At 39.0% G+C, this 20,033-nt stretch overlaps 1 protein-coding gene across 3 annotated transcripts in view; it reads left to right on the forward strand.

The window, feature by feature from the left end:
- Nucleotides 1–20,033, forward strand: part of cacna1ha (calcium channel, voltage-dependent, T type, alpha 1H subunit a) — a 91,352-nt gene that overhangs the window by 62,855 nt on the left and 8,464 nt on the right. For 2 of the 3 annotated variants that reach the window (XM_017703148.2, XM_037535318.1), the window contains 21 exons: nt 4,162–4,313; nt 4,556–4,741; nt 5,600–5,717; nt 6,767–6,922; nt 7,495–7,582; nt 8,038–8,246; nt 8,741–9,127; nt 9,803–9,903; nt 9,993–10,116; nt 10,321–10,389; nt 10,476–10,651; nt 10,982–11,108; nt 11,228–11,353; nt 11,625–11,714; nt 11,803–12,016; nt 13,878–14,029; nt 14,118–14,227; nt 17,692–17,825; nt 17,938–18,008; nt 19,218–19,296; nt 19,897–20,018. In XM_017703148.2, coding sequence (XP_017558637.1) covers nt 4,162–4,313; nt 4,556–4,741; nt 5,600–5,717; nt 6,767–6,922; nt 7,495–7,582; nt 8,038–8,246; nt 8,741–9,127; nt 9,803–9,903; nt 9,993–10,116; nt 10,321–10,389; nt 10,476–10,651; nt 10,982–11,108; nt 11,228–11,353; nt 11,625–11,714; nt 11,803–12,016; nt 13,878–14,029; nt 14,118–14,227; nt 17,692–17,825; nt 17,938–18,008; nt 19,218–19,296; nt 19,897–20,018 — 2,991 coding nt within the window. The remainder of the gene's footprint in view (nt 1–4,161; nt 4,314–4,555; nt 4,742–5,599; nt 5,718–6,766; nt 6,923–7,494; nt 7,583–8,037; nt 8,247–8,740; nt 9,128–9,802; nt 9,904–9,992; nt 10,117–10,320; nt 10,390–10,475; nt 10,652–10,981; nt 11,109–11,227; nt 11,354–11,624; nt 11,715–11,802; nt 12,017–13,877; nt 14,030–14,117; nt 14,228–17,691; nt 17,826–17,937; nt 18,009–19,217; nt 19,297–19,896; nt 20,019–20,033) is intronic. The other variant, XM_017703149.2, reaches the window with a different exon arrangement.

Raw genomic sequence — 20,033 nt, forward strand, 5'->3', positions numbered from 1 at the left:
TTCTGTTTTTACACCAGCTTCAAAGAATGGTATTGTAGGAACTGATTGTAAGACTCTTACTCACTTGGTGAGTTTTCTCTTATTTGCAAACAGTGAGTGGTCTTGTTTAACCTAAAAGTAGCTGGCTGGGCCTATTTTATATTTTTGACTGTAACTTTTTAGCTTTTCAGTAATACCAGTTGTTAACACAAATTTTCAAAGTAGAAGATGAAAATAACATGCAAATGCATAAAACTTGAAAAAAGGAGAAATTCATTTTCTACTGAAAACATAACACAAATATACAGAACACTATATGAATGAATAATCCAAACAGTCAAAAACGGCTGGAAGTTGCTGTTGTGAATTTGTCTCAGTGTTGTCAGTAGGCATTTTTTCTGTATGATTTATTGGAAATTTGTGTTTTAGAGCCAAATCATAGTCCAGACATCTCTTCAGTGTTTCAGGCCTCATCATTACTCCCCTCAAAAGCATTTATTGTATTTCCGTAAACATCTTGAAGAAAGTCTTGTTTTTCTGATGTCAAATGTTTTTTAAAAAAAAATGTTAAGTTTTTTGCTAGTTGCTAGTAGCTTCTGAATTGTGACCACTATATCCGCAGTCATGTTTTCAAAATGAATCCACATTCATTTGAGAGTGCATCAAAAGGTAAATCCCTTCTTCAGTTGGATTTGCTGGTGTATTTAACCCTCTGATTGGCTGCTAAGCAATGACAACAACAACAAAATATCTGATGGATACAGTGTGATGTAATGCGTGGGCAGTACAGATGTCTCTGTGGATATTAAACTGATCAGGTCTGGGATTTCACAGCGATATATAGAGATGGGCTAATCAGTGTTTTTGGGGCGATGGCAATCGCCGATTGCCTTTCACCAACAATCAGCCACTAGCCGATACTGATCCAATGTGGAACTGGACTGTTAAGGCCTGTTTACACCAAGTTTAAAAAAACAGATGCAATTTTAAAATAGTGGGATCTTTACACCAAGTCCAAAGCGTTTTTCTTTTCGTATACACTTTAGTGCTTTGCTACAAGAGTTCTTCCGCCGACCTGATGCACATTTCTTTGGGCTGCAACCAAGACAGTGCAGCTCAGATTTTAATGCATCCCTATAATGTAGGAAATAGAGCATGCTATGCTTTAAAGATTTATACAGTATTGGTTTCGGTGTGAAAGACAGCATTAGTAAACGTGTGTTCATTTCAAATTTCTTGATGCGTGTTTTTTCGTTTGACTGTGTGTAAACAGGTCTTTAGTCCTGTAGTCAAAAGTCAAAAAGTCTGTATTTCCATCTAGTGTTTGAAAAAGAAACTGCAGGGTCCTGTGACCAAGGAGCATCACACAGGGCTGCAGCAATCCTTAGATATGCCTCATATTTTTTACATCACGGATCAGCTCTCAGCATCGACAAAGGATTTACAAAGATCATTTTTGTGATTATTTTGTTTGTATTTTATTGAAATTATACTTTCTAATGCAGTTTAGGTATACATTTGTTTATGTGTTTGTAAGAGCTGTTTACATTTATCTCAACTGCATTTTGCTGTGTAAAAATTTAGTATAGATTCATATTGTTCTTTACAAAAGTTAAAATTTTGATCTCAATTCCTAGCCAGAAAATCGTGCTTCCATTTATTCAAGAATAATGTAGCCCTATTTATGCTCTCATCAATTTTTATATAGAGTATATACAATTTTAAGAGGAGCCACAAAATGGCATTATCCGCCACTGACTTCCATTGATACAGCCTTTTCTTTTATCACAAATTAGCTCATAGACCGAGGCTATTTTGGAGTTAGTGTGCTTTAAAAAGATCTCAAAACATCTTGACATTTAAAGATGGTGTCTGCACTGAATGATAATTCACAGAGCCCTGATTAATGAGGCTGTGCTTGTCTGATCCAGACAAATACCGATTTAGCTGACCTTCATGAGGCATTTCAGTGAAAAATTGCACAGAGCTAAAAATAATTCTACCTACATTTAAACCAAAGAAACTTATTTATGATGTTTTGAGGAGCCATTTAAGAAGCTTTGTGAGGCAGTTTGTTAGCTTTGCTTATAGTGTGTATGGGATGTGGAAAAGTCTCTTAGCCTGTCCTTGCTCCTTTTCTAGCATTTTGTACTTAGACATAGTTTTAGACGTTTTGTGATGTTTGATTTTAGAAGTTTGCATGAAATGCTCTATATAAATTATTCTAACATTTTATCTCTCTATATTTCTAGCTTTTGCTCTCAGATTTTAATACAAACCCAATACCAAAAAAGTTGGGCCAGTATGTGAAATACCAATAAAAACAAGCAGAAATTCTGTTTGACCTGTAATAAATAAAACAGTGCAAAAACAAGATATTTGATGTTTTACTTTATGTTTTATGAAAAGATATACTCATTCCCGCAACATGTTCCCAAAAAAGTTGGGGCATGTTTACCACTATGTTACATCAACTATCCTTTTGACAGAAACTAGGAAAGATTTGGGGACTAACGAATTTGCATACATAGTACAGTCTTAATTTCCACTTGTGGATGCAGCAACAAACAGTGTTTATTAACAGTGGTTTGTCAAAATATTCCCAAGTCCATGTAGGGATGTCCATCACAGACGCATGCTGGTTTTTAATGCCGTACCATCTGAGTGAACGAGGTTGAGGTGAAATAAAAAAATCATTGTGATCACAAGCTGAAGAACATTATTCTTAAACTCTTGTATCTTTTGCTGATGCGTTTTTTGATGATGTGGCAAACTTTGACTCATCCTAGCTCAGAAATTACTTGGCCTTTCATGGATGCTTCTTTTGAACCTAACAATGTTTACATTATTTCTTTTTTAAAAATGTTTTCTGAACATTGAAACTAAGTTCCTAGTCTTAAATTTACTCTGCCCCAGCTTTTTTGGAATGTGTTGTAGACATCAGTTTTAGAATGACTATATATTTAAGAAAGAACAAAAAACTGAAGTTGATAAGATTTACATCTACATTTCACATACCGTTCCAGGTTTGTACTATAATACACTGCCACATTTAGATCATTTCAAGAGGTATTATGTCTGAACACCTTTTAGATCATTTTTACAGTAATTTTACAATAAGATCTTATTTAAGTTAACAGAACTGTTGGTACTTTGGGACCTTACTCCATACATGTCGGAGGCCTTTTAGACTTCAGACTCTATGTAAGAATCTTGCATGTCTTCTGTATCACCTTGAGTACATACAGTCATATTTAAAGGGCTCGCTTAATAAAATGTAGGTTGTGTAAATGAATAAAGCATGGAACAGAGCTGAATTTAATTTACAGAAATTATTCAAATGATGTGGATTGGATTAACTATTGTAAATATTTTAAGTATTTGGATGTCTATCTAAAAGTATAAGAAATCTAGACCAGCCATTTGAAATTCTTTCCTTTTATTATGGTCTATGCCAGGTAGATAAAACTCTAGTTAGACAACAGAACATTTCTGTTGAGCTTCTAAACTGAGCTCTCTTCCCACCTATAAGAAGCTGGTAACTTGGTGTATTTGATTTGCTGTACTGTGAGCAGTATCCAGGTGAGCTCTTAGGATGACTGCACTCAGTAGAGAGGCAGTGGATGTCTTTGGCTTTATGGCTCCTGTAGAATTTGTTTATTGATTTGCACTGGAGACCTTGAGTGTAGTGATTTCTCTTTCTCACAGAGCTACTGTCTGCATCAGCAAATGCAAAGGGGCCAAATTATCTAGCCCAGAAACAGCTCATGATGGATAGATTTTAGGAGTAGTGTTTCATTGATTTTCTTATGCAGCATTGCTCAGCTCTCAATGAAAAGAGTGAATAACTTTAGACCATTTTGATTTGACAGATCAGCCATTATTTCAATAATACTGGATTTTACCATTTGTATCAGAATTTATATAAGCAACCATTAGTAGTAGCACTACCTTTGTGTCATTATATTCAGGACTCCAAACCAGTTTGAGGAGTGAAGATGAACAATGAAAAGAAAAATCAGAAATGAACAGTATTAGAAACAAAAGCGCAGAAACAAATTGATCCTGTTGTTGATTTTCTGAGTGAAAAATAAATATTTAAAAATGCATCTTTTACAAGGAACAAACTTATAGCACCATACATTGGCCTAATGAAGTGTGGCTCTGTGTTCCCTTCCACAGCCTGATGAACTGACAGACATCCTGGAGATCAGCAATATTGTCTTTACCAGCATGTTTGTCCTTGAGATGGTCTTCAAGCTGGTGGCCTTTGGCCTCTATGGATATATCAAGAACCCATATAACATCTTTGATGGGATCATTGTAGTGATAAGGTAAATGATTTTTCTGCACTTGCATTTTTGTATCCCGTTTCATCAACTTTTTGATGATCAAGTTTTGCTTTTCGTAGTGCCATAATGAAGCCCACATCTTGATTAAGACCTTTGTGTGCTAACATTGATTATATGACTATATAAATCAGTTTTCAGTCTCTGCTCACACCATGTATGTTTGTGTGATTTGTTGAGTGAGTGTACTGGTTTTGCTGACTGTTTTGTGTGTATGTCCTTGTTAGCGTGTGGGAGATCATTGGGCAGGCTGATGGTGGGCTCTCCGTGCTCAGGACCTTTCGTCTGTTGCGAGTGCTTAAGCTAGTGCGCTTCTTACCGGCTCTGCGCAGACAGCTGGTGGTCCTGATGAAGTCAATGGACAACGTGGCCACATTCTGCATGCTGCTCATGCTCTTCATCTTCACTTTCAGGTGCCAGGAAGGCCCAGCAGGCCACTTACGTACCTCACTCAATTTATGCAGTTTGGTTAATTATCAATTAGAGGAACCAACTGCTGCCACTTTAGACATTCTCCAGGGCGTTCTGTCTGGGACAAGAAGAAAATAAGTTGTGACTACTTCTACAGTAAATTCAGATTAAAGTAACCACTTTTTAAGGTTTATATATATATATATATATATATATATATATATATATATATATATATATATATATATAATTATATTTCAATAAATATATATGTATATATATATATATATATATATATATTTTTCAATAAATACATAAATTATATAGGAAGTTCCTAATTACCAGCTGTATATAAGTGTTATCTACTGTGCCATCAAATCTCATCTAGTTTCTGAACTGGATTTTGCAATTGAAATTTCACTTAGTGGAATAAGATATTAAAACAGCTTACCATACCACAATATTTTGCATTATTGTGGTAAATTACATTAAATTATTGTTTACCAATAACCAATTACATGTGTTCTTACAAAAAGAGCATAATTAGGACTGTTTAGTTGGAGTTAGAGCAGTGCGGTATGTAAATCCTTGAATAAAAATCATAGTGTTCATAGTTTTTTTAAATTGGACTGTTAGGTTTTGGTGTGTTTTGTCTGTCTCAACTTATCTAACCTTAGAAAAACTTGATGCATCTCATGTATCATAAATATTTATCAAAAGTAGACTATATTTATCATAATTATATTTTGCCATATTTCCCACCACTAACATACAAATGAATCATCTCTAGTTTTTCAAACCATATTTTGGCAATATATTATAGAAATTATAGTTTAAGATTATCTTCTGTTTTCCCACAGTATTCTTGGAATGCATTTGTTTGGGTGCAAATTCAGCCTGAAGATGGAGAATGGAGACACTATTCCAGATAGGAAGAACTTTGACTCTCTGCTGTGGGCCATCGTCACTGTGTTTCAGGTTAGAGCCAGGTTGTCAGACACTAGTCCTCAGATTCTAGTAGATTTGTGGAGGTCAAGGCATACATTATCACTGAGGTACAAATAAGTGCACAGCATAATGCATCCCTTGTGATTTGACAGTCTGTCTGTAGGGAGCTGCTGTTTGAGTAGGTTTTAGGCCTGAAAAGACACCAACATCTGAGATGCATGCTCTGGTTATTTTTACATCTACCAGGGCCAAAAAAGGCTTTGCTTCCTTAACAACTGTCGTTTTGAAATAGCAGGGTCTGCCCTCTATTATCATTTCTAGAGCAGCACCAAGGAGAGCGATTATTTTTAATGCTCTGAAAAGATTTGCTTATAGTTTGTTGCATCAGCACAATTTTCTCAGTTGCTGCTAAGGTGCTGAACATGCATTGTATTTGCCCATACTGTGCACATTTAGTGTCATCTCTGCTACAGTAAACATTTACAGATCTTTTGTTATGCAGTGAACAGGCATAATAGCTAGATTGATACCACCAAGACCTCTAAGACATGGGTAAAATATTACTTTTTAATTTTTCTGAAGTGTTTGTGTCATCACTGTCCTTTAGTTGGGCTAGACAACAAGTGCATATTCATTGGTCTGCTATTATTTAAAGTTACAGAGCTGTGCAAAAATGAAAGACCACCCTTCATTTATTTTTATTTTTAGTCAAAACAGCCATCAGATATAAGTGATAAATTTTTCAGGATATATCTTTGAGGAGATTATATACAAGATAATCCACTTGCAAAAGAAAAGGAAAGTGGAAAAAGTGGGTAGGGGTTGTATATATTGTGTGAAAATTTCATAATAAATTAATAAAATGAAATGAAACAAATTTCTTTACATTAACTAGAATATTTTGCCTTCTTTTGTAAAGTTGCCACTTGTTTTTCTTCAGGCAATGATGACATATATATGTTCATGTATATATATATATATATATATATGTCATATTGATCGATATTTATTATCAGTTGTGTTATTATGCTGTTTGTGTCAGTTGTACATTGTGGTCCGACATCGTGTTTTTATTGCAGATACTTACTCAGGAGGACTGGAATGTGGTCCTCTATAATGGAATGGCTTCCACCTCTCCACTGGCTGCACTTTACTTTGTAGCCCTTATGACGTTTGGGAATTATGTCCTCTTTAATTTGCTGGTGGCCATCCTGGTTGAGGCCTTCCAAGCAGAGGTATGGTGACACAACGTTCAGTGCTTATCAGGGTCATGTTCTGTATTAAGCAACCATCTGCCTTTCTGCCTAGGGACAATAAAGAGATTGTTAACTGCCTTTACCTGTAGTGATGCATGTAATCAGTGCTAGATTATTTATGCACATACTTAATGGTTCTGTTTCACACTATGGAGTGCTTGCGTTTTCTGCTGTGTTTCTGATGTTGTGCTCCTTTGTTGGGCCCATCTGGCACGCTGCAGGCTGTGTGAACCACAAACAGGTCACTAGTTTGTTTGTGTAGAGCCACCAACACTAGCACCACAGCGTTCTCACTGGGAGATGAGACCTCAGCTGTGTACATGCAGAACAGGTTCAGGCTCAGTGGAAGGCCTATTCTGTTGATGCCACAGGGCCTAGTCCACAGAGAAAGAGCGACAGACTGCTGTTTGTGCTTAGTGTCTCAACCTGGTGGCTTGACTTACAGCTGCATTCCGAATAGTACAGTTATTGAAACACTGCATGCTGCCCACTCCCAATTGCTGGCCCCCCAGAGAGAGCTGGGTCTTTAAAATGCCTCCTGTGCCTTGCAGGGAGATGCCAACAAGTCCGACTCAGACGAGGAAAAGAGGTCAGTTGACTTTGAAGAAGAGGAGAAGATGGCGGAATTGCGTGCCAGAGGTTATTGCTGTTCAGATCTTTTTACTCATAATGGACTCATAGGAAAAAAGTCAATGTGTTTATTAAAGTAGAATTAGCTATCTGCGTAGAATGCATCCAATTATGTATTCTGTGTTCTGTGGCCTCATCGTACAGCACCACTCTGGCATGGATGAGCTCAGCCTGGCTGCCTCTGTGCTAGCCTCCCATAAAAAAAAGCAATGGTCCTCTAGAGCTGCGTTAAAATTGGTGTTGACCTGCAACAGTCTGTGGATCTGTGTAGGAGAATAGCCTTTTATATGTTCTCTGTCATTTAGTTTTACTACTGTAGGTCCTGCATGGCAAATCTTTCCATTTGCTTTAGCCAATGGGCTGTGGCGGTATTTTGCAGTATACAGTATGTCAGGGTCCGTTTTGGCATTTTATGTCTCCCTGGCTTCCTTAATCTAATTGCCTTTTGTAATTATCACTGACAGAGTTGAAGATGTACTCCCTGATGATGTCAGCAAATGGACATGTGGACTCCCGTGGTAACCTGCCCCCACCAATCATCATGCACACGGCTGCCACCCCCATGCCCACGCCAAAGAGCTCACTTGGCCCAGAGTCTGTCTTCGGTTTGGGAGAGTCGAGGCGTGGCAGTGGGGTCTCCATTGACCCAAATGGCTACGATCAGAGGTCCCTGGTAAGTCCCTTTGCTTTGAGAAAATCAGTTATAACGCTTTTGAGTTCAAAAGAGTGAAAACTGATTTTCCAATTTAAAAATTAATTTCCATGGCACTCATCAAGAAGTTAAATAGCTTATGCTGTATAAGGTATCATTAATGACTCCCCTTAATGAAGGCCTATTCTGTAATATGTTGAGATGCCTTTTAAACTTTCATACGAAATAATTATAGAGTACAGGCTTTTTAATTTCTTGAAGAGTTCTTTTTTTTCAAACTAAAAACTGCCTGTAAAACACCTTTATTAGACAGTCCACCTATTCTCAGCACTCACATCTTCTAAGCCGCTTCTCCTTCTGGGTCGCGGGGGGTGTTGGGGCCTATCCCAGCAGTCATCTGACAGAAGGCTTCTCAGCACTCAAGTTTTTTTTTTTTTTAATTTTATTATTAGGTAGAACTCAAGTGGTTGAAAAATATTGATTGGAGTACAATTGTTCTCCTTTTGTCCCTTCAGTCCAGCCCACGCAGATCGCCATGCCACCCTCGGAGCTCAGGCAGTAACTGGGGCAGCCGGAGATCGAGCTGGAACAGCCTCAGCAGAGCACCAAGCCTGAAGAGGAAAGATACATCTGGTGAGAGAGAGTCTCTTCTGTCTGGTGAGGGCAGAGGCAGCTTTGAGGATGAGGATAAAGAGGGCAACCTTTCAGGAAGAGCAGGCAGCACCAGCGGCGGATCTCTGCAGCAGCCCAGTTCTCTGGAGTTCCCTGAGCTGCCTCCAGGGTCCAGTCTGTACTCGTCCGGGGAGTACCATGACTGCAATGGAAGGGCACTGCATCTGCCTACAGAGCTTCCCTCAGAGCTGAGTCGAGAGGACTCCACCACAGAGGAGGATATGGACGATGTGAGCAAAACCACAGAGACACATACCAACATAGACACACACACACACACACACACACACACACACACACATACACACACTCCTACACACTCGCATATATGCCTAGATGTTCCCACCAGGCTAAACCAGTGCTTTATGTTTTTTCAAAGGATGCTGTCCCTGGGGTTTGACTTGCTAGGACACTAATTGTCTTGCTGTAATTGATTCAGCTAAGCACTTTGCAGGCTGTAATTGTTTTTTTTGTTGTTGTTTTTTTTTGGTGGGTGGAAAGTGACCTCTCTGGTGCCAGTGTGATGGTAACTCAGCAAATAAGAGGCACTGTGTTGAGATTGGGTTTTGAGAGCTATGAGATATGAAAAAATAAAAACAGTGAGCCGCATCTGTGTGCTAAATTAGAAAGAAAGAGGGAGCTTGTTTTTCGTATTATAAGATCAGGGGGTCACTTGGTGACAGGGAGGTGCTGGAAGAAACTATCAGGCTCCCTATTCCCTATTTATTTGCAAGATAATGACTTTAAACAGTGCAAAATATCCTACAGTCTCTGGTTAGCTGACAAGAACTCTCAACGTTACAGTCAGGCAGGTCAAAGTCAGCCGAAGTTGTGCATATGCAGACACATTCCCTGATATTTGTGCAGTTATTGAACTGCCCTTCTGGTCTGGTCATGTGCTGCAGAGTATCTGTTTCCGTCTAAAGAAGATGCTGGATGCTTATAAACCGCAGTGGTGTAAGGATCATGAGGACTGGTCCCTATATCTGTTCTCCCCTCAAAACAGGTAAGTAATTTTCATTGCCCACTGTAGAATACACATACTTCTTATGATAAATCTGATGATAATATCTGATTCCTGCTTGTGTCTTGTAGATTTCGGATGGCCTGTCATCGACTCATCTCGCACAAAATATTTGACTATGTGGTCTTGGTTTTCATCTTTCTTAACTGCATCACAATTGCTCTGGAGAGGCCAAATATTCACGTTCAAAGCACAGTAAGCTTAGCCTCTGCATTGTTCTGAATCCCATGGAAATAACGAATATACAAGCTCCCTGATAAAAAAGCCTCCTGTCTTACTGAAACACTTTAATCTTAGTCATTTAGATTCCATAATAGCTCCAGCAGCACCAGCTATTTGTCATACTGTAACTAAATATATCCGCTCATGAATACTGTTCTTTTTTTTTTTTTTTCCTAGGAGCGACTATTTCTCACTATTTCCAATTATGTATTCACTGTGATCTTTGTTGCTGAAATGACTGTGAAGGTACATGAGCTTCTACTTCATAAAGTATCCCAAGGAAGATCTCAGTTTTAATTATACTTACTCAGATGCTGTGTCTGGTCTTGTAGGTGGTGGCCCTTGGCTTCTACAGCTACCTGCAGAGCACATGGAATGTGTTAGATGGAGTGCTGGTATTTGTTTCACTCATTGACATCCTGGTGTCTCTAGCATCCAGTGGCGGTGGGAACCGGATCTTAGGCATATTGAGGGTTCTCCGTCTGCTGAGGACACTCAGGCCTCTGAGGTCAGTATGCGAGGACCATGCAAATGGGCTACTCTCATTTTAATACAGTTGCTGCAGTTCAGGGATTAATCAGTGGTTAATTCTGAGAGGTGATAGAGGTTTTGCAGTATATTCTGCACAGCAAGCCTGTTAAAAGGAATTAAGTTATTTATTAAAGTTACTTTTCTACCACAAATTATTTTGCTATTACAGACTTTTCTAATGCTGTTTGCTGCTCACTCCTGCATCATTTTTAGTATAGCTATAAGCATCATTCAGGAAGACAGTCCTGTAAGTGTTACATACAACCATATGATAGTACAGATGTTATGGTTGTTTTTTTGTGGACAGGGTGATCAGCCGTGCTCCTGGACTGAAGCTGGTGGTAGAAACACTGATAACCTCTCTGAGACCCATCGGGAACATAGTACTGATATGCTGTGCATTCTTCATCATCTTTGGCATTCTTGGAGTTCAGGTAAAGACATATTGAGGCATCCACTCCACTGAAGCATCTCTAATAACTGTAATCATAGAGCTTTATCAAATTGTTTCCATATAGTTTTTTAAAGTTTTAACATTCATTGTAATGTTTAGCTCTTCAAGGGCAAGTTTTACCATTGTGAAGGCCTAGACACACGAAACATCACCAACAAATCTGATTGCCTGCAAGCAAACTACAAATGGATTCGGCGGAAATACAACTTTGATAATTTGGGGCAGGTAGGAGTTGTTCATGGAAAATAAGTTATGCGAAGTTCAATATACAGACTGTCGACCTGAAACAAAAGTTATGTTACATTTGTAATGCTTGATGGCGTAGAATCATCAGGGACTTTAAATGGATGTTAGCTCAGTCCATTTTAGATTTGTAATGGAAAACTAGATACATAATGATCTAATGCATTTAATGCAATCCCAGGAAGTCAATGAGACTTCCCGGATATCGGTGATGTATCTATAATCTCATTGGCCTTTTATCTCTGTTTCTCAGGCTCTCATGTCACTGTTTGTGCTGTCTTGTAAGGATGGCTGGGTGAACATTATGTATGATGGGCTGGATGCTGTGGGTGTGGACCAACAGGTTTGATTTTTTTTGTCTTCCATGGGCATTTTTACAATTACACTGTTTTGTTTAATAACTAGTCATCTCTGTCTCTTACCTTTGGCAGCCGGTGCGCAACCATAACCCATGGATGCTGCTTTACTTCATCTCTTTCCTGCTGATTGTAAGCTTCTTTGTGCTGAACATGTTTGTGGGCGTGGTGGTGGAGAACTTCCACAAATGCCGGCAGGACCAAGAGGAGGAGGAGGCACGCCTGCGTGAAGAGAAGAGGCAGCGGCAGCTGGAGAAAAGGCGCAGGAGTAAGGAGAATTGCGGGTCTGGTCGGTAGTCTGTTTTTCTGAGCACTGCCTGCCTCCAGAGCCTGAGACAAAAAGAGAGAGAGAACTAAAGAGAGAGCAAAAAAAAAAGAATAAAAATCAAACGTCTGAAGACATTGAAGTCCATGTAGATTTTCGCACTGATCTGGTGATGGCCTTGGATTGTGATGGTCTGAAGCATGCCCTTTGCATGACATCCCCTTCGCCACCAAATACTGCATCACAGGTCATCAGGGAAAATTTGCTTCACAGTGTCTGTTAAGGTCTCAGTCAGTGAATACACTCTATCGTTGATAGGTTATTAACTTTAAGAGCAATGAATGAGATGGAGCTGTAGCATTTGTCTTTTCCTAAGTCAGGCTAGTGTAACAGTCAGCTGAACCATAACACATTGCCTTGCTGGAGAGATCAAGGGAGGATAAGAGAGATTCCCACTAGCTCTATAAATGTCTCACTGTCTCACTGTGTGTAAAGAGAGCGCCAGCAGCGTTATTCCAACCTGGAGAATTAAAGACTCCCAGGAGAATTTAAAACTAAAAGCACCAGCCATGGTTTTACTTGACCCAATGAATAAAGAATAAGTTGCTCATGCGTGTTCTTATGCATCTTATGCACACACACATCCCAGGGTAAAGTTTCCTGACTAATGATGTCCAGCATAAAAGCTGACAGTTTTAACCCCCTCTTCCGGTGGGCCATTAATTCAGTGGGTTAGTTCTACTGCATCTGTGACTCCATCAGCACATATAGCCATGTTACAATAGAATATCAGCACACTGATTTTATCAGTGTTCATTTTACTACTTCCTGATGTCTAAGAGATGCCTACATCTCAGACCCCTTTCCCTTATCTTGAGAATTCTCTTTTAGGGGATTTTGGAGAAAGTTCGTTTGGCTCTCCATCTAGCATTTTGACAACCAGGAGTCACGACTAGCCTCAGGAATCAGGTCAGGTGCAATCCTATGACAGCACATGAGGAGAGTTTAAAGAAGGTGGAACTTTCCCTGAAAGAATGAGTGATTTATGAGCAGCTGTCAGCTTCTTCTCACAGCACAGGAACATATCTCAGGATATACAGGAAGTTGGGCAGCAAGTGCTCCTCATTCTGCAGCTGATTTATCATTTGCCCTGCCATCATATTTCATATCCATCGACAGGAAGTTTTTTTGTCTCGACAGTCTTAAATCACGTTTGCATTGTATCTGGTGGGGATATGTTTCAATTCTTCAGTTAATTTGTAAATAGATCCTGCATGTGCATCGTGTCAAGTACAGAATAGCTTTTGGCTTCTCTCTTGGCATTTGGTAAGCTTTGGTTACCAGTAAACATGCTTTGTATGGCAGACTCAGAAAGATGGATTCAAACTTTGTCTGATAGCAAAACCCAAATTTATTAGTGATGTCTTTTGAAGAAGATGAAAGTTAACACTGCTAATTAGTCAATAATTATTCTTTTGACAGAAACGGTACTAAATATTGTGTTCACTATCACCTGTAAGATTCAGACATAGTCAGTCTTATGGATATACTTACACACACAGCCAAAGATTGTCATGTTTACAAAGGCATGTTCCCCAATACAGCATGTTTGTAGAGGCATGATGCTGCACGAGAGGCATCTAAGTTCAGAAGAGTTTACAGGGCTTAAGGCTTTAATCCTATAATTATACAGATTCTGCAGTACCTACAATGTACTACCTTCAAAATTGCAACAATGTCCTTCTGTGCTGCAATGTTCCTCTCATGCACAGTGTCTCTTGCCTGTGCCTCACTGAGTTAACTGTACTGCATGTACTTGGCGTTGACCTGAACATGCTGTCTGCATATTTGTGTGTGTATGTGTTTGTGTGTGCGTGTGGAACAGAGAGACATCAGAAACCCTACTACGCAGACTACTCTCCAGCCCGTCTCTACATCCACACACTGTGCTCCAACCACTATCTGGACCTTTTTATCACCTTCATCATCTGCATCAATGTAGTCACCATGTCCATGGAGCACTACAATCAGCCCCTGGTGAGTCCACTCTGCTGATGGAACAAATTGTTGGTCCATATTACTTGTTATTGTGGTTATTAAACAGTAATTTGTTTTTTTCCTGCAGTATCTTGAGGAATCTTTAAAGTACTGCAACTATGTCTTCACCGTCTTCTTCATCTTAGAGGCTCTTCTCAAACTCGTGGCTTTTGGCTTCAGAAGATTCTTCAAAGACAGGTACAGCAGCAAAGTGTGCAGGCATGTGCAGTATGCTGCATGTCATATAATGAACTTTTCCCCATTTTTCAAATGTTGGTCTTCAAAATGTCAATAAAAATACAGATTACCATTGATTGATTTCATTTCCAGTCAAACTGGCCATTAAGTGCAAGATATTAATCCTTCAGCATCAGGAAAAAGGAGGAAATAAATGTTGAGCAAAAAATCACCATATAAATTCCATTGATATTTAATTGGTCCACTCTACTGCGTTTAACCTGGTAGTCCACCAAAACTACCACAATCAGATAAACAGTACTAAAAAGCTTTCATTTACGAGAGAGAACATAAATCAAGCTCTACTCTTTGTTCAGATCTGAAAAATCCACAGGCGTTTCTCTTTGTCCTTCCACTGTCAAAACACAACACTATGAATCTGAAAGGATGTCAAGTAGTTACTGTAAAAAAGGAATGGAAAAAAAGTGAAAAATACCCAAGAATGGTAATTTTTTTTATTGTAGCTTAATTCTGTTACTGGTTGACCATTTTCTTCACATAATTTTTCTGTTAATACATTTCCTGAAAAACTCTTTATCATTAAAAAATGTATTCTCTTTTTTTTCCTCTCACCTGCTTCAGCCCATTATTCCTCCCACAATCCACAATTTATCACTCTCAAATGTGTCCACTACTGAGGAGGTTAATAGTTTGACTATTTCTTTAAAAGAGCTCAGAAATTAATAGCTGATCATCACATTGATTTATCACTCTAATCAGGCTTTAGCAGGAAATTTGGTGTTTGTAAAAAAGCCATTCATTGAGGTCCTCTTTAGTATTCGTCCCAGAAGCATGCTTGCTGTTTGTTGTGCACTGATTCCATTATAGTTCATAAACAATAAGCATTGATGGTGTTTCTTTTGAATATTGTGTTTTTTTATTTTTTAAAACTTTATTCTAAATACTGCCTTTACAAAATGTAACTTTTGATTATCTGAATACAGATAGTTACAACCCCAATTCCAATGAAGTTGGGACGTTGAGTAAAGCATAAATAGAAACAATACGATGATTTGCAAATCCTTTTCAACCATTATTCAATTGAATACACTACAAAGACAAGATATTTAATGTTTAAACGGATAAACTTTGATGCCTGCAACACGTTCCAAAGAAGTTGGGACAGGGGCATGTTTACCACTGTGTTACATCACCTTTCCTTTTAACAACACTCAATAAGCATTTGGGAACTGAGGACACTAATTGTTGAAGCTTTGTAGGTGGAATTCTTTCCCATTCTTGCTTGATGTACAACTTCAGTTGCTCAACAGTCCGGGGTCTCCATTGTCGTATTTTGCGCTTCATAATGTGCCACACATTTTCAATGGGAGACAGGTCTGGACTGCAGGCAGGCCAGTCTAGTACCCACACTCTTTTACTACGAAGCCACGCTGTTGTAACATGCAGAATGTGGCTTAGCATTGTCTTGCTGAAATAAACAGGATGTCCCTGAAAAAGACGTTGCTTGGATGGAAGCATATGTTGCTCCAAAACTTGTATGTACCTTTCAGCATTGATGGTGCCTTCACAGATGTGCAAGTTACCCATGCCATGGGCACTAACACACCCCCACACCATCAGAGATGCTGGCTTTTGAACTTTGCGCTGATAACAATCTGGACAGTCCTTTTCCTCTTTGGCCCGGAGGACACGATGTCCATGATTTCCAAAAACAATCTGAAATGTGGACGCGTCAGACCACAGGACACTTTTCCACTTTGAGTCAGTCCATCTCAGATGAGCTCGGGCCGAAAAGCCGGCAGCGTTTCTGGGTATTGCTGATATATGGCTTTCGTTTTGCATGGCAGAGTTTTAACTTGCACTTGTAGATGGAGCGACAAACTGTTCACTGACAGTGGTTTTCTGAAGAAATCCCTAAATTCCTTGCAATTGCACGTTGAGAAATGTTGTTCTTAAACTGTTGGACTATTTGCTCACTCAGTTGTTCACAAAGTGGTGAACCTCGCCCCATCCTTGCTTGTGCACGACTGAGCCTTTCAGGGATGCTCCCTTTATACCCAATCATGACACTCACCTGTTTCCAATTAACCTGTTCACCTGTGGAATGTTCCGAAAAAGTGTTTTTTGAGCATTCCTCAACTTTCCCAGTCTTTTATTGCCCCTGTCCCTACTTTTTTGGAACGTGTTGCAGGCATGAGTAAATATTTATCTGTTTGAACATTAAATATAGGTTGAAAAGGATTTGCAAATCATTGTATTCTGTTTTTATTCATGTTTTACACAACGTCCCAACTTCATTGGAATTGGGGTTGTACATTTACATTTACAGCATTTAGCAGACGCTCCTATCCATAGCGACTTGCAAGAAGTGCTTTGTCTATCTAGAGAAAATATCTTTGCTAGTTACCAATAACTTAGAGAAAAAGACAGTCCTGAGTTCAGGTACTGCTAGAAACAAAAGTCACTGTAGATACCCAGAAAAAAGGAACAGAGTTGAACACAGAATGTACATGTATTCCATTATATCCCAACCCTGACTGTACATTAGAATAAGGTGCATGGGGTACAAATATAGGGGGACTGAATGGATAGACATTAAAGAAATTAACACATTTGAAAATTTGGCTTTGTCTAACACTATGAACTAGGGTGGTAGATCAAGAGTTAAAACTATCTAGATATAGAGAAGGCAGTATGGCTCTCCATTGCTTTGTTGAGAGCTGAATCCGGGAGTCTTTCCGATTAATGTTACACATTATCATGAGGACTATACAGTTTAGATTCTCATTACCAACCTAAACCTGCTTATTCTAATCCAGTTTTTGTAAAGGTCACTCAAGCGAGGTCTGTGGGGAATCTTGTCAGCTTATGACTCCTCAGTGCCTTTTCTTTTATAACTGCATCACCCGTAGGAAGAAAATCAGCACTATAAAGGCTTATGCTCTCAGCTACACTACAGCAGTGCATTGTTTCACAGTTTAACTTCTGTAGGCCAAATACCAAGCTTAACAGATCAAAGTAAACGTGGATTAAAAACCCAAGCAGTATCATGCTGTATTACTGACAATGTATGCCCTCGTATCTATCAAAGAACTGCATTATTGTTTTCTTTGTCCCAAAACTGTACTGGGTGCAGTGTAGAATGACAGGTTCAAGTTTAAGAAATACGAAAAGAAAGAACAGTACCAGCAAACAGCTTTAGTGTAGGTGCTGGACACACTGTATCTTTATGATCACTTAACACAACAGTATGATTAAATTATGTTGTATTACTTGTGCATAATGCATGAAATTGTGATGTCTCTGGTTGAGTGATGGATTGAATGTTAGATGAATCGTTTGTTTCAATTATATGAGGCATCATGTATTAAGGAGAGTCATGTAGTGTAGAGCATATGCTGAAACACCGTTCACTCCAAACTACATTGCACCATAGCTGTAAAATGCTGTGCTGTTCATGGCAGGTGGAACCAACTGGACTTGGCCATCGTGCTTCTGTCCATCATGGGCATCACTCTAGAGGAGATCAAGATGAATGCTGCTCTTCCAATCAACCCCACCATCATCCGAATCATGAGGGTTCTGAGAATAGCCAGAGGTACTCCAGCACTTCTGTCGTAACTGTCAGCAAAAAAATTATTATGGGCAGTGCATTTGACATTGCAGTGGGCAGTGCTGAATGTAATTCACATTGTGCTTACTGTTTACAGTACTGAAGCTTTTGAAGATGGCTAAAGGAATGAGAGCATTGCTGGACACTGTGATGCAGGCTCTACCACAGGTAACCATCCATCTTATTTTGTCAGTGTATTGTAGAAAGCCATTGGTGTGCCTTTGTTAAGACTGCACCAGTATATTGTTTGCTAATGGTAATGTGAGATCAGCAATCCCAGTACTAATATTGTAGAAGTCTACAATATGCAGATGAGCATTATGACCAAAACATGAATACTAAATACATTTTATCAAAATAATGCAGGTCATTAAACAGCACTTCAGTGTGTTTTTGGTGTATTGCAGGGCTTATCACATTTGACCAATTGTAATATAATGGCTGACACACCTCAGCCAATCATCTCTACATCCTACTTCCTTGGTCAAGTGAAGGAAAAACCTGCAGTGAGAACAGTGGTACCAATAAATTAATCAGAATTATTAGAAGTTCAGAAGTGTTACTGGGGAGCTTGTAATTCAGATGCAGTGTTTCTATTTAATTCCTGAATTGGAAAAGTTTTTGATTAAACTATGTGGAGGATGACTCTTAAAGCTCAGTGTCAGAACAGACAGATTTTTGCTGATGGATCTAAGGTAAACTAAGCTTTATCTGGATTACTGTACTTGCTAACACTGATTTTAATGTAATTTCTAACAAAAACATTACACAATAACATTCTGATAAGTTAGTTTAGTTATCATTTCATAACTTAGATAGTTTGACAGTTGGTTTGATATATCAGTCAGATTAAACAAGAATATACCTTGGGATTCTGGGATTAAAACATACATATTCATGCCATCAGATGACAAATCTTTCTTAGCGTTGACTGACTCCAGGGTTGTTTTTAGCAATAGCTCATCTGAGGGAGCAACTTCTGTCACTCAGACCTCCTCATGAAAACTTGCCACTTTAACACCTAATGGTTAAAAGATTTCCCTGGTGTGATCAATGTAAACACAGCCTCCATAATCATGTTTTGCTTTACATTGACATGTGTTTGCTTTTGAATGGTAATAATAACAATGATGATAATTATGTTGTTTTCAAATGTACTCTTCTGTGCACTTCCCCATTTTTGTTTCTGTTAGTGTTATGAGTGTTACCAGGTAGCCTAAGCAATCACAAAATTTTGCTACAAAATAGCAATCACAAAATTTTGTCCAAACCATGCAAGGCTAATGTGTGTGTCAGTGTGATGGCAGGGCATGGCTAATGTGTGTATTTGATTGATTCTTTTATAATACACTATATAATCATGTGTTCTGTGTTTAGGTGGGAAATCTGGGCTTGCTGTTTATGCTTCTCTTCTTCATCTACGCTGCACTCGGTGTGGAGCTCTTTGGGAAACTGGGTCAGTGCTGCATTCCTCTAATGTGCTCACACTTTCCTTCTCTCAGAATCAGTGCCTGCACTCCACACTGCCTGCCATTTTTGGTTTCAGGTCGGAGATGTTTAGATTTGATCCTTAAGGGCTACTTTCTTTGCAAATCTAGAGCTGTCCCCAAACTATAGTGGCCTACTGTTAGAAGAGAGGGAGAGCTAATTTAGCTTTGTCAATCTTTAGAGATTTGTGAGAGCTTTACCCCTGTGACAGCAGCTTATTTTTATGAGAGGTAGCCCTGGGCTCAAGCAGACATTTCTGTGTCAAGTAGCTCCCTACGTGAGACTCGTGTTATCAGAGAAATGATTGGATTAAGCTCTGTCTTGAAGGACGTGCACTCTAATTGCTTTCATTTGCCTTTAACTTTGAAATCAATTCTAATTACTGAGTCAGGCTTTTCTGGGGGTAGCTGCTTATTTATCCTTTAAAAGATACAACAAATCCTCTTTTTGTTGTTTCTGTGCTTTCTACAACAGCCTCAGTGGATAACTGGTGATTTTTTAAATGCGTTTTTCACTTGAGATGTGTATAGCAGGCCTGTGCTTGACTGTTATGTGTTGCCATCCGCAGAATGCAATGAAAACAACCCGTGTGAAGGACTGAGTCGACATGCCACTTTTGAAAACTTCGGAATGGCTTTTTTGACCCTCTTCAGAGTTTCAACTGGTGACAATTGGAATGGAATAATGAAGGTACTGTAAGGATGT

Source organism: Pygocentrus nattereri, chromosome 27, assembly GCF_015220715.1.
Source record: "Pygocentrus nattereri isolate fPygNat1 chromosome 27, fPygNat1.pri, whole genome shotgun sequence".
Classification (NCBI taxonomy): Eukaryota; Metazoa; Chordata; class Actinopteri; order Characiformes; family Serrasalmidae; genus Pygocentrus; species Pygocentrus nattereri.